Here is a 14,924-nt window from a genome sequence, read left to right on the forward strand (position 1 = left end):
GGACGCCAAGACTTCCCCCACCCCGGACACTTCCCCTAGCTCCTCCGGGAGGATCCCAAGGCGTTCCCAGGCCAGCCGAGTGACATAGTCACTCCAGCATGTCCTGGGTCTTCCTCAGCGTCTCCTCCTGTTGGGGCATGCCAGGAACACCTCCTGAGAAAGGCGTCCAGGGGCATCCAATATAAATGCCCGAGCCACCTCAGCTGGCTCCTCTTGATGTGGAGGAGCAGCTGCTCTACTCTGAGCTCCTCTCGGGTGACAGAGCTCCTCACCCTGTCTCTAAGGGAACGCCCCACCACCCTGCAGAGGAAACTCATTTCGGCTGGTTGTATCCGGTATCTTATTCTTTCGGTCATGACCCAAAGTTCATGACCATAGGTGAGGGTAGGAACGTAGATTGACCGGTAGAGGTTGGTGGAGGGCTGCTTCTCCCTCCTCCGGCACCGGATGGTTTTCCAGAATTTCCATTAGGCTGACTGGTAGTCCTCCTCCATGGCCTCCCCGAACTTTTCCCAGAGTTTTTGCTTCCGCGACCACCTGTGCTGCCGCTCGGTTGGCCTCCCGTTACCCGTCAGCTGCCTCAGGAGTCCCCCAAGCTAACCATGTTCAATAGGACTCCTTCTTCAGCTTGACAGCATCCTTTACTTCCAGTGTCCACCACCGGGTTCAGGGATTGCTGCCATGATAGGCACCAGAAACCTTACAGCCCCAGCTCCAAACAGCCACGTCAACAATGGAAGTGGAGAACACGGTCCACTCTGACTCAATGTCCCCAGCCTCCTTCGGGATCTGGTCAAAGCTCTCCCAGAGGTGGGAGTTGAAGACCTCCCTGACAGTGGGTTCTGCCAGACGCTCCCAGCAGTCCCTCACAATGCGTTTGTGTCTGCCGAGACTGTCCAGCTTCCTCCCCTGCCAGCAGATCCAACTCACCACCAGGTGGTGATCAGTTGACAGCTCAGCCCCTCTCTTCATCTGAGTGTCCAAGACATATGGTGGAGGTCAGATGACACAACCACAAAGTCGATCATTGACCTCCGGCCGAGGGTGTCCTGGTGCCACGTGCACTGATGGACACCCTTATGCTTGAACATGGTGTTTGTTATCAGAATCAGAATCAGAAATCCTTTAATGTCCTGCAGACAGGGAAATTTGTTATGGACAAACTGTGACTAGCACAGAAGTCCAGGAACAAAACACCACTCGGGTTCAGATCGGGGAAGCCGTTCCCCCCAATCACACCCCTCCAGGTAACACTGTTGCTGCCCACGAGAGCATTGAAGTCCCCCAGTAGAACAACGGAGTCCCCGGTCAGAGCACTCTCTGAAACAACAGTGAGAGACCTATCCCCGACTCGAAGGCGCAGGGAAACGACCCTCTGCTCTGCTGAACTGGGGGAGCCGCTTCAGCAACTGTTCAACCATAGCCTGAGGTTGGGGAGGGTCCCCGTGCTCTGGAAGACTTCATGTCTCATCCTGGTTCCTAAGATTAAACACCCCAAGGAGCCAGGTGACTTCAGACAAGTAGAGAGACCGCAGTACACATCTGACTTCCAGTACAACTCGGAGCTCTGCCACATGCAGAAATACTCAGATGACACTGCAATAGTGGGCTGTATCAAGGATGGACAGGAGGGGGAGTACAGGAGCCTGATTGAGGGCTTTGTGGAGTGGTGCAGGTCCAACCGCCTACAGCTGAACACCTCCAAGACCAAGGAGATGGTTGTGGACTTCAGAAGGAAGAAACCATAGCTCCAACCTGTGTCCATCGAGGGGGTCGATGTGGAGGTGGTCAGGACCTACAAATATCTGGGGCTGCAGCTGGATGACAGGTTGGACTGGACAGCAAACATGGACGCTGTACACAGGAAAGGACAGAGCTGTCTGTACTTCCTGAGAAGGCTGGGGTCCTTCAACATATGCAAAAAACTGCTGCAGATGTTTTACCAGTCTGTGGTGGCCAGCGTCCTCTTCTACGCTGTGGTTTGCTGGGGAGGAAGCAGCAAGAAGAGGGACGCTGCCCGACTGGACAGACTGGTGAGGAGAGCTGGCTCAGTGGTGGGCACAGAGCTGGACTCTCTGGTGACTGTGGCAGAGAGAAGGACCCTGGACAAACTGCTGTCCATACTGGACAACACCCACCACCCTCTGCACAACACCTTCAGCAGGCAGAGGAGTGTGTGTACGTCATTTTGTTTGGTAGCATACATAGAGAATACTTCTGTTGTGATATGAACAAGCTATGTTTTTTCAATGAACTGATACTTATTTTAAACAGAAATGGACGTAAGTAATTACATTGAAATACTTTTGATTTTCACTGTTTTGTAAGCTAGTCTGGTGCTATATATTTAATTTACTATCAATGGGCTACTTTTTGTTTAACTTATTTTGTCAACAATCTAAGGAATCAAGTAAGGCCGGATGTCTTTGTGTATTTCTACTCTGTTTAGGCCTACACATGCCAGGCTGTTTTCTTCACTTCACAAGTGTCCATTGTAATGTTTTGTTGATTATAGCAGTCCCCAATAACAATATAAATAATACAATTTTTATTTAGGCCCTTGTATAGTATTGATAGACTAATTTAGACAGCACTGCTGCATGGCTCTATAGACACCGGATGCCTGAGACATGACTCTAAAGTGCATGTCAAGTGAGGCTGCTCCGTCATGTCATCTAGAGATTCAGAGTTTTGTCTATTTTTACAGTGACATGCGTGCGGTTCTTGGCAAAAATAAACCTGAAAACCAGTGTTGTATACTTAAGTAGTATTTTTTTTATATTTGTACTTTACTTTACTACTTCTATTTCTGACGACTTTTACTTTTACTTCACTACATTTTCTGAAAAAAAATCAATACTTTTACTCCATTACATTTACCTGAGCATCCTCGTTACTCGTTACAAAATAAGAAGGAACGTGATAGCCAATGGACAATCTTCGTTTTGTTGTAGTGGGACTAGTAGCCAATGATGTTGGAGATACAGACCGCAAGACGTTATCATTGGTTTACCCCGTTGTGCGGCGGATGAAATCAGCGGCCAGCGGGTACATTTCAAATTAATGGTTGCATTATCATGTCAGTAGTCTCAGACAAGTCGGGTCTCTAATGTTATTTGAAGAGAAGGAGGAAGACAGAGAAGCCTAAAATGTCAGAGATGGAGGTGACTGAATCGGCGACTGAACCTGAACCTGCTGCTGAAACAACCAGCATAGACGACGATGACGATGAACACCCGTGGCCATACCTGCGGGGAATGTTCAGCTACATCGGAGTGAAAGATTCCTCCTACCGGATGAAATGTCTGCTGTGCCTTCCTAAAAACAGTGAGATATTGGCAAAACTCTCCATCCAATCTTAGGAAACACGTTGAGGTAAGTTATAAAAGACTAATCCTGTGAACTGCAACATTCATTTTTATTAGTTAACGTTAACTGACTGTATTTTTCATAGTGTTAGTTAGCTAACGCTAACGGCTACTAGCTTAGCTACGTTAGTAGTAGTAATGTTTGGAACGTTATCCAGTTCAAGGTAACTTAATGTTAGTTATGGATGGATTGGAAGGGAGATTTAATGATTTAGCCATGTATGTTAATCAACTGTAAAAATATAACGCTGGAGTTAGACATATTTATCAGTGATGATCGTTCCAAGTGGTCACATTTTTTTGTTGACTTTCTTCTCATTCATTCATTCATTCATTCATTCATTCATTTATTAAGCATCAGTGCAATAAATAGTGTTGTTGTGTGAAGGTCAGTGTCAAATTGACACTGACCTTCACACAACAACACTGACACTGTCAATAGACTTTAACGGTGAAGCAAAGAGTGTGTTGTTCCACGCGGTGAAACTATACAGTCGAGGATTACGTTTTTGTTTGTTTGTTTGCTTGTTTTTTGTTTTTTTTCTTACTGCCCCTCTGACAAAAAGGCAGTGAGATCCTCACTCTCTCAATGTGTTTCTCTCACTGCTCCAGAGAAAACATCCAAACCAACTTAAAAAATATGAAGAGCTGACATCAGCAAAAAGAAAGAGGCCTGTAACTGAGACTCCCTCCACCAGCACCAACAGGCAGATGACCACATTTCTGACCACCACCTGTTCTGCTGTGTCCCAAAGGTAAGCTTTATCTTGTTTATTTGCAGTACTTCCTCTGTCACTGTTGCTGTAGCAAAAAAAAAGAAAAAATCCCTGGTTTTCTTATCTTCTCTCATCTTAGGTCACTTGATAAAGCTGTCTTGAAGTATGTGGTCCATGGACTCCAGCCCCTCTCTCTGGTTGAACAAGAACCATTTATAGAGTTTGTGAAGGATCTGCTGCCTAATGCCAGAGCAAAAATTATGACAAGAGTGACGCTGGGCTCCAGGATGGACGAGGCCGCCAAGGAGATGAAGACAGCGGTGACTGAGGCCATGAGGGGAGTTGAGTATATTGCCACCACCACTGACTGCTGGTCTGTCCGAAGACGAAGCTTCATTGGTGTTACTGCCCACTGGATCGACGCAGACACTCTCAAAAGATGCTCGGTAGCCCTAGCCTGCAAACAGCTGAGAGGCTCGCACACTTTCGAGTTGTTGGCAAATGCCCTCAATGATATCCATTCTGAGTTTGGGATTAGAGGAAAGATCGTCAGAACAACAACAGACAACGGCTCTAATTTTGTCAACGCTTTCCAGGTTTTTGGTGAAGATAACAGTGCAGTGGAAGCAGTTAGTGATGGTGATCGATCTCAACCAAGAGAGGCTGAAGAGGATGAAGAGGAGAGTGAAGAAGTGGTGTTTGTGGATGTGTCAGGACTTCTGAGCGAAGATGATGGTTTGGAGTTCGAGCTGCCAAAGCACCAGCGCTGCGTTTGTCACCTAATCAACCTCATCGCTACAGTTGATGCTGCAAAAGCAATGTCCAACGAGCCATACAAGAAAATGCACCGTTCAACATTTGGCAAGTGCAGTGCCCTCTGGAACAAATCTTGCCGGTTGACACTTGCAGCTGAAACTGTTTCAGATGTGTGCTCCCTCCAGCTGCTCAGCCCAAATGTTACCAGGTGGAATTCCTTCTTTCTGGCAGTGGAGAGACTACTAAGGATCATCAAAGACAAGGGAGAGGGGGCCATCAGAGTAATCTGCACAGAGTTCAAAGTTCCAATGTAAGTAATAATGTACAGTATCATTGTTTTCATAATAGGCTTTATGCACAGCTCCACTGCTTCCTGAACTTAAGCCAGTTTTTATATTTCCTGTCATACATTATTGGACAAACTGAATAATCCAGGTGTGTCTGACTATTTTTGTGAGGTCAGACACACCTGGATTAATCAGTTTGTCCAATAATAAAGCCTATTTTAAATTGAAAATGTGAAATTTTCTGTTTACCCAGCACAAATATTAACTATATCGCAGTTGTATTCCTACTTCCACTTACCATTTTAGTTATTTACTCATCCTGTTATTCTTTTCTGCATCAGATTATGAAGTGTTATTGAATGGTGATGTTTTTGTTTTTTATTACAGGTTCAATCCAGCCGAACTTGCATTTCTTGCAGAGTATAACGCTGTCATGAGCCCAGTTGCCCAGGCCACCAACATCTTGCAGGCAGAAGAAAATGTCCAGATGGGGTGGCTACAACCCACAATCAACCTGTTGACTGCTAAACTTGACCGAGTCAAGTTGACAGTGAAATACTGCAGGCCTCTGGTGGATGCTCTACAGGTAAGACTCGATGGCAGTGTCATTTCACTTACTGTGCCAAAACAGCCAAAGGAATGTCACAAAAAACAAGAGCTTGTTTAATTGCGCTCCTTAGTAGGAGAAAGCTTACATGGTAATGCAATTGTTTCTGATTTCTGATACAGGCGGGATTGAAGACTCGTTTTGGCCACATGACACAAGACCCGGAGTTAATTGCAGCCGCGATTCTTCTCCCAAAATTCAGAACTTCCTGGACGAAGGATGATGCCACCATCAGAATGGGTAAGGCAACATCCAAATAACATCCAAAAATAACAGTGTATGGCGTGTATGACTTGTAATACTGGCAATTCAATGATCAGTTATAGTTGCATTAATAATGCGTGATTTATATTCCTTAAAATAAAATTGATTGTGTTTTATTTCGGCATGAACAATGATTCACATATGTCAAACATAGAATACACACTGCAACATAGTTGTCATAACCGAAACCAAACTATTTTGTACAAAACTATGATAACATGTTAGAAATTATTTATATTTCATTTATCATTTATCATTCATATTTTCATCCTCACCACAATTCAGGAGTCGACTACATCAGGGAACACCTTGAAGCACCTCCCCTGCAGTCTGATGGTGGCAATCCAAGCTCTTCTGATGAGGAAGACTTCTTTTCCTCACTGCAGTCACCTCACACAGACAGCTCCAAAGAACTGGAGGGATATTTGGCCTTCTCATCAGATAGAATGGAATCACTGAAGTCCTTCCCAGCCTTGTGCAAGCTGTCTCTGAAGCTAAACACACCTTTACCTGCCTCAGCAGCATGTGAAAGGCTGTTTAGCATTGCTGGTCTGGTCTTCAGCCCAAGAAGAGTGAGACTGAGTTCTCGCCATTTTGAGAACCAACTTCTTTTGAGGTTGAACAAAAAGTTTCTCAGGGTTCAGTAATGACTGGATGGACAGTTCAAGTGCTGTCGCACTGAAGTCATGTTAAAGTTCAACCAATCAAGTTTTTGTTTGTTTGCATCACCTTCGAGCACCAAGAGTTCATTAGGAATTATTTTATATTGAATGCACGTGGGTATGAATGTTGGTAGGCATGCATGCTTAAACACTGTAAGGATATGTTTGTGTATTTTTGTATATGGTTGGGTTTATGTAAGGAGGCGTTGAAGCTCCTTTATTCTGAGTGTTTAAGTGTCTTGTGACACTTTGCAAATTAAACAAAACTTAAAAACTAAATTAAACAGGAATAAAGAAAATGTTACAACTCAAATTTCTGATTGCATTTTATTAACAGCACTTTTTACTTTTGATACTTAAGTACAGTAAATACTAGCTACTTTTTAACTTTTACTCAAGTAATATTCTAGCAGGCAACTTTCACTTTTACTTGAGTAATTTTCCAGTAAGGTACTTTTACTTTTACTCAAGTATGGCTTTTGGGTACTTTATACAACACTGCTGAAAATGACCTAGACAGTCCTATGGACATACATTCATACCAGCAGCAGCGGCTCAGTAACACAGCCAGCACACAGGAATCCAGTGTGCCCGACGTGATTAGCCCATTCTCTAGCCCTCCATTCCCAAGATACTGCAGCAACATACAGGAAAGATCAGAGCAGACTCTATATGCTGAGGAAGATCAGTAATTTGGAGTGCAGGGTGCACTCCTGACTTCTTTCTATGACTCTGTAGTGGTATTAGCCATTTTCTATGGAGTAGTCTGCTGGAGCAGCAGCATCTCAGCATCTCAGCATCTCAACAGCAGGCAGTAGGAGACTTGATAAACTTATCAAGAGGGCCAGCTCCATCCTAAGATGCCCTCTTGACTAAGCGCAGATGGTGGGAGAGAGCAGGGTGATGGACAAGCTGTCTTCACTGCGGGTGCAGGAGTCCCACCCCCTGCAGGTCATTTTCACAACTCCTTCAGCAATAAACACATTTCCCTGTTTGTGGGACAGTAAGGCAATACTGATTCTGATTCTGATATATCAGTCCCATTGACCATTGAATTCTGTCCATACATCCAGATTTCCTAAGATTCATTGTGGGTTTTTTAGGGAAAAGATTATGGCATCTATCTTACCCTCTGATGCAAGAGCAGCCCAAAAAAACTCAACAATCACCAATTTCAAACTCTCATCTTCTCACTTCTCACTCATCTTCCTGACAACCACCTACATTTCACCATTATCCCTCATTGTCGATCCTCGATCTCTTACTTACTGAGCTTCTGACCTCTGGCCAAGTGAGGAATAGAAAGAAAATGGGCAGTGGACAGTAAGCTGATCTAATGAAGATAGGTGAAAGGTCATCCTACAAGTTTACACAAGCAATGGTTTGTTGGCAGCTGTTCTGTAGACATATCTACAGCATCTTGGAATTGCTAAGTTGTAAAGACCATGAGGCAGACTCATTGGGCAGACGTCATATTGCCCCTATCCAGACCTAAATGTTTAGGATGCAACTATTTGACTGTAGCCTTGCTGCAGCTGGAGCATCGAGGAAGCCAGGAATTGAGACTCAGGGTGGGGGCATGTCTCGATGAGCATGTAGCTTGGTGGAGATGGTGGTGAAACCAGAAGTGTGTAGCTACTGGCTGATTAGGTGTTGAAGAGTGGGTTTTGTGGGGAAGCTTAGAAGACTAGTCTTTGGTTTATGTTTATGCTTTAACCATTCTTCATTCAAAACATCTGGACAAAAATGTCTCATGTCACGTTTACTGTTTGATCTGATGAATAAAATAGCTTAAGAAAACCCCACACAATTTAGAAACTCTGAATGTTGAATTGATGGTGCTTTTAAGTTGTTACGGCTGATACAGGCTGGATGTGTAATGTTAAAAGCTGATCCTTTCATTCTGTGAACAGGCGGGAGGCGTGTTAAATGTTGCTGCTGCAAGGCATTGTGGGACAGAAAAATATCCTTTCCTTTTATAAAGAACAGTCCAGTGTTTCCTGTGCTAAATGACATCTGTACCAATCACTGATCCAAACTTTCATGGCAATCAATCTGTAGTTGTTGAGATATCTCATTCTGAACCCATGCCACTTGCATGGCTTAGTAAGTAACATACTGAAAAAGAAAAATCACCAACAATATATCACCTTGCTCTAATTATTTAGTGTTGACTTTAAAGGCTGTATGGAGCACACATTTTAGTTTAGCTGAGATTAAGAGTAAGTTCATTTGAATTGTATATTTGTAAGGATTGAGTGTTTGAGATGGGATGTAATGTTTTTTTTCTGTTTTTAAAATGTACCCTTTTGTCTAACATGTTTAATGGTTTATTGAAGCCACATGCAATTAGAATAACAAATGACTACATCACAAATAGACCAATAGTCAGAAGTTGTTTAAAGTGGACTGGTATGCTCCAATTTTGTTTAAATCATATTTTTTGTTTTAATTCTTCAGGTTCTGGGCTTACTGTTAAGTCTGATCTCTTTGCTTTATTTGTGTTAGGTATTCATATACCAAATAGCTGCATTGAGGGACTGGCTCGCATCCCCAATGAAGAAACTGTACTTGCTCAATTCTGTGGGTCATGGACTTCTGTCAAGTATAAAATGTAGAGTACAATTTCCAACACTTTCTTGTGGATTATAACATCTGAAAAAAAACATTTCTAAACATTTCATTTTCTCTGTTTTCCTCACTCAACTGTGCTTACCACACAGCCACCACCACAAAAAAGGTAACAGTCCTGATATATACAGACTACCCAGTAACCCAATGCTGTTTTGAAAGAAATAATGGATAATCAACAAGCCTAAAGTTGCTTCTCTGTTTTGGACTCAGAGACAGAATATCAAATGGTAGCAATTAATTAGTCTTCTTCTTGACATGGTCATTTGTCTATTCATGCTCAGGGTCCAATTTCAGGCCCCATGCAGTGTCTTTCTACAGTATGTTTGCCTCAGTGTCAGGCTGCAGTATCTTGAATGTAACTATGAGCTTAACTGATTTTCTGAACCAGGGATAGAAAAAGGAATAAACCACAGGATTTAGACAGGAGTTAAAACTATACAACCACAAAACAAAGGCAGAAGATGAATCATTGAGCAAGTTATCTTGACCTGTCAGAGCAACACAATAATATGGACAGAGACATATTATAAACAAAACTACAACAACTCCAAGAGTCCTGGCTGCTTTCATTTCAGATTTCTTTGCAGTTACTTTCCCTAATTGTGTGACAGCTGTAATATGAGACCGCATGGCACGAGCCTGAGACACAGCCACCACAAATATTCTCATATACAAAACAACAATAACAGTAATGGGAACAACAAAGGAAAAAGTGAGATCTGCAAGTCCTGCAATGTAGTTAATGAAATATATACACTCCCCAACACAGGAGTTATACCTGCCAGGTTGTTTGAATATATCCTTCAGGATCAGACTTTGAAAAATTACAGAGCATACCCAACACAGACAAACACACATCTGAACTCTTTTTTGTGTGATTTCAGTGGAGTAATGCAGAGGATGACAAATAGCCACATAGCGGTCAACAGATATGAGCACCATGGATCCTGTTGAAGCTGAGGAAATAATATAATTTAAATACTGATACAGAATACACATGAGGTACCAGCAGCCATCTATTAGTACAATTTGAAAGAACGTGAGGAGACCAAAGAAGAAATCTGAGACAGCCAGAGAGAGGAGGAGGAGGTTTGTAGGGGTGTGGAGCTGCCTGGAGGGGAAGACCAGAATGAATTTATCATTATTTATCATATCAATGATTCAGATAACAGCAGATCGAGCACATGACTGAAATACATTCATATTACTATTCATATTAAATTTCAATACTTTTTACTGCTATTCATGAGTTTAATAAATAAATGGATATCTACTTGAAGTGGGAAATAGAGATGATGACCAGCAGGTTAAGAGCTGCAGTGAGAAGAGAGCTGAAGGAAAGAAGAATGGAAATCAGTGTAGTCTCTAAGTGAGGACGTATCGTCTTCCTGCAGGAGCTGTTGAGGAGTTCTGGAAAGCAGAGTTCAGTGTCCTCCAAGGTCTCCATCACCAGAGAGATGATCACCAGCAGAGCTCTGGCAGGTTTTTGACCAAAGCTTTCTGTCATACATCTCATTTATCATCATCCTTCCAATCCAGCCCTCCTTCCTCCTCACCTCTGCTGCTTTGTTCCTCTCCATAGAGATTGAAGTATTATGCCTTCTTTGCTTATCCTCCTCAATGTTGGTGACTTTGGTTTATTATCTCCAGCTTTGGCCATCTGCCAGATGTCACAGGTCAAAGTTAACTATGCTCAGGAGGTAAATGTTGCTCTTTGCATCCTATCCAGGACTGTTTCTGTATCTTTGGGGGCCCTATGCAAGATGCTGTTTGGGGGCCCCTATTTTGTCAAACTACAGTGGGTAGATTCCTAGCTCTTTAGGCTGGGGCCCCGGCGACGCAATCCCCCGACGGTGACTCTAGCCAATGGGACATGGAATGTCACCTCATTGGGGGGAAAGAGCCTGAGATGGTGTGAGAGGTTTAGCGGTACCGGCTAGAGACCATGTTGGACTCCGGCAGGGCTGCCCTTTGTCACCGGTTCTGTTCATTATTTTTATGGACATAATTTCTAGGCGCAGTCACAGGCCGAGGGGGTCTGGTTCGGGAGCCACAGGATTTCATCTCTGCTTTTCGTGGCTTGTCCCCTCCAGGTTGGGGGAGAGCTACTGCCTCAGGTGGAGGAGTTTAAGCATCTTGGGGTCTTGTTCATGAGTGAGGGAAGGATGGAGCGTGAGATTGACAGGCGGATTGGTGCAGCGGCCGCAGTGATGCTGTCGGTGTATTGGTCTGTCGTGGTGAAGAGTTTTGAAGCTGAGTCGAAAGGCGAAGCTCTCGATTTACTGGTCAGTCTACATTCCTACCCTCACCTATGGTCCTGAACTTTGGGTCATGACTGAAAGAATAAGATCCCAGGTACAAGCTGCTGAAATGAGTTTCCTCCGTAGGTTGGTGGGGTGCTCCCTTAGAGATAGGATAGGGCGAGGAGCGCTGTTACCCGGGAGGAGCTCGGAGTAGAGCCACTGCTACTCCACTGAGTTGCATGAACTCAGGGATACCCTGAGGACATGCAAAGACAGCTACAGGAGGAAGCTGGAGGCCGAACTCCAACAGAACAACGTGAGAGATGTGTGGACTGGAATTAAGAACATCACAGGGATGAAGGGGAGAGACAAGCAGACGTCTGGGAGCCTGGATAGAGCAAACCAGTTCAACCACTTTTTTAACAGGTTTAGCTCTCCTCCGGCCAGCCCCCCTTCAACACCTCCAGCCCCCCACACACCCATGTTGTCCCAAATGGCCCGACCCTCCCCCCAGCACTCTTCTCCTCTACAACACCTCTCCATCTGTCCCCCCTCCATCTCCTCCACCTCCTCAACTGATGACATCCCCATCAACCCCCACCCAACAGTGACTACAGGCCAGGTAAAGAGGCAGCTGGAGAGATTACACCAGCGAAAGGCTGCAGGCCCTGATGGCATCACACCCAGGATCCTGAAGACCTGTGCCAGCCAGCTGTCTCCTGTACTGGGACATCTTTACAACTTGAGCCTGAGTCAGGAGAAAGTCCCGACACTGTGGAAGACATCCTGCCTGGTTCCAGTCCCCAAGAAGTCGAGGCCATCCGACCCGGCAGACTACAGACCAGTCGCCCTCACATCTCATGTGATGAAAGTCCTGGAGAGACTGGTCTTAGCCCAGCTGAGGCCACAGGTGAGGATGTTTTTGGACCCTTTACAGTTTGCCTATCAGCCACATTTAGGTGTCGACGATGCTGTCATTTACCTGCTGCAACGAGCCCATATGCATTTGGATGGTGGAGGAAGCACTGTGAGGATCACTTTTTTTGACTTCTCCAGTGCTTTCAACACCATTCAACCACTGCTGCTGGGTGAGAAGCTGCGGGGGATTGGTGTTAACGACACAGTGATCTCCTGGATTACTGATTACCTGACAGACAGGCCACAGTTTGTCCGTCTGGGCAGTGTCCTGTCTGATGTGGTGGTCAGTGATATAGGAGCTCCACAGGGAACTGTGCTTTCTCCTTTTCTCTTCACCGTATACACCACTGACTTTCAGTACAACTCTGAGTCATGTCATCTCCAGAAGTTTTCTGATGACTCAGCTGTTGTAGGGTGTATAAGAGACGGAGAGGAGGGTGAGTACAGGACACTGGTGGACAACTTTGTGGAGTGGTCCAAACAGAATCACCTGAGGCTGAACGTCAACAAGACCAGAGAGATGGTGATCGACTTCAGGAGGAAGAAGATGCCTTCACAGCCACTGCGGATCAGGGGGGAGGTGGTGGAAGAGGTGGAGGACTACAAATACCTGGGAGTTGTGATCAACAACAGACTGGACTGGAAGTCAAATACGGAGGCTGTTTACAAGAAGGGGATGAGCAGACTCTATTTCCTGAGGAAGCTGAGATCCTTCAACGTGTGCAGCAAGATGTTGGAGATCTTCTACCAGTCTGTAGTTGCCAGCACCATTTTCTTTGCTGCCGTTTGTTGGGGCAGTTGCATCAGAGCCAGCGACACCAACAGACTTGACAAAATCATCAGGAAGGCTGGCTCTGTGCTCAGTCTCAGGCTGGACACTTTTGAGACCGTGGTGGAAAGGAGAATGCTGAATGTGTTACTTTCCATCATGGACAATGATCAGCACCCTCTCCATCACACAGTAGACAGACAGCGGAGCACCTTCTCTCACAGGCTGCTCCAGCTCCGTTGTCGAAAGGACAGATACAGGAAATCTTTCCTGCCACATGCCATCAGACTTTATAACAATAGTTAAATAATCTGGTCTTTCCATACAGTCCATTCGCACTTTATTTGTTTTTTCTGTTTTTCTTTCCTGCTACATGCCATCAAACTGTACAATAATAGTTATATAATCTGGTCATCTAATACAGTACATGCACACTGTTTTTCTTATGCCCACCGGTCCACTGCTGATTATTTATTTATCTGTTTCACTGCACCTTATATTTTATTTTATTTTTTGCACTATAATAACTACCTCTTTTTATACATTATCTATACTGTGTATATTTGTACATTGCATTTTATACTGTAATTAATATGTTATTTCTTCTTGTTATTTCAGTGTGTTGCTTATATCTTTTATGTATGTAAATACTGCTGCTACGCCAAAATTTCCCAGCTTGGGATTAATAAAGTATATCTATCTATCTATCTATCTATCTATCTATCTATCTATCTATCTATCTATCTATCTATCTATCTATCTATCTATCTATCTATTAAGTTGAGGGTGCTAATAATTTTGTACGACCCAATTTTTGAGTTTTGTGCAAAATTATGTCAAATTTGGCTTTGTGTTCTGCTTCTTTGTGTTGTTCCAATGCACTTAAAGGAAATAAATAAATATGCCAAAATATTTGTAATTGCAACACTTTTCTGGGAGAAATTGTGCATTTTCTGGAAAAGTTTCAGGTTGCCAATACTTTCATCCATGGCTGTATGTACAGCTCAGTAAAACAGCCATCATATAGTACACCGGGATCCAGTGTGCCCAGCTTGTGAGTGGTTAGTCCATTCTCTAGCCCTCCATTCCCAAGCAAATTGGAGCTGGCACATCTACTGTTCCTCTTGGAACAACCTTTCATTTTTATCTTTGACAACCACATTACTCAACACAACGACATTCAGCTGTAGGTTAACGCAGCACCCTTAATCAGATTTGGAGGTTTCAATGGCAGCAGATGGTTTTCCACTGGTTGGCCTCCAGAACTGTCCTCGCTCCTCATACCAACTCGTCGTCACCACCTTCTTTGGTGGCATGAGTTGTCCAAAGGTATTGTAGAATTCACACAGGCTTGACCATTCAGGAGAGATGAAGAAGACTCAGAGACACTGATGTCTTACGTTGAAGTAGTTTATACAAACTCGATCGAGGAACAACTTAACAACACATCTGTGTGCACTGTGTAATGCCAAGTCATTCCTTCTGTAGCCTCTCTAGTTTCAGGTTAAATCTACAGCTCAGAAATCATCCTTCCCATACATGGTATCTGAAGGAAGGGAGAAGTTACTGCAGAGCTTCTCATCCCTGGCCAAGTGAGGAATAGAAAGAAAATGGGTAGCAGACAGGAAGTTGATCTATCAAAGACAGATCAAAGGCCATCCTGCAAGTTTACACAAACAATCAACTTTTGCTTGTATCTA

The 14,924-nt window shown here is 44.1% G+C and overlaps 2 protein-coding genes across 2 annotated transcripts; one reads left to right on the plus strand and one right to left on the minus strand.

Annotated features, from left to right (window-relative positions):
* The first annotated feature begins 3,346 nt into the window (after window positions 1-3,346).
* LOC119025968 lies at window positions 3,347-6,792 on the plus strand. The gene is made up of 6 exons (XM_037110015.1): window positions 3,347-3,375; window positions 3,981-4,123; window positions 4,224-5,150; window positions 5,515-5,713; window positions 5,857-5,974; window positions 6,284-6,792. Exons 2-6 carry the CDS (start codon window positions 4,080-4,082, stop codon window positions 6,643-6,645), a joined length of 1,650 nt encoding a protein of 549 aa, XP_036965910.1. The 5' UTR covers window positions 3,347-3,375; window positions 3,981-4,079; the 3' UTR covers window positions 6,646-6,792.
* A 2,814-nt stretch (window positions 6,793-9,606) lies between these two features.
* Window positions 9,607-10,741, minus strand: LOC119025940 (trace amine-associated receptor 13c-like). Its single transcript, XM_037109970.1, has 2 exons — window positions 10,569-10,741; window positions 9,607-10,405 (listed from the first exon to the last, which is right to left on the minus strand). The coding sequence occupies exons 1-2, from the start codon at window positions 10,739-10,741 to the stop codon at window positions 9,607-9,609; spliced, it is 972 nt and encodes a 323-aa protein (XP_036965865.1).
* Window positions 10,742-14,924: the final 4,183 nt, after the last annotated feature.

Source organism: Acanthopagrus latus, chromosome 9 (assembly GCF_904848185.1).
Source record: "Acanthopagrus latus isolate v.2019 chromosome 9, fAcaLat1.1, whole genome shotgun sequence".
NCBI classification, from domain to species: Eukaryota; Metazoa; Chordata; class Actinopteri; order Spariformes; family Sparidae; genus Acanthopagrus; species Acanthopagrus latus.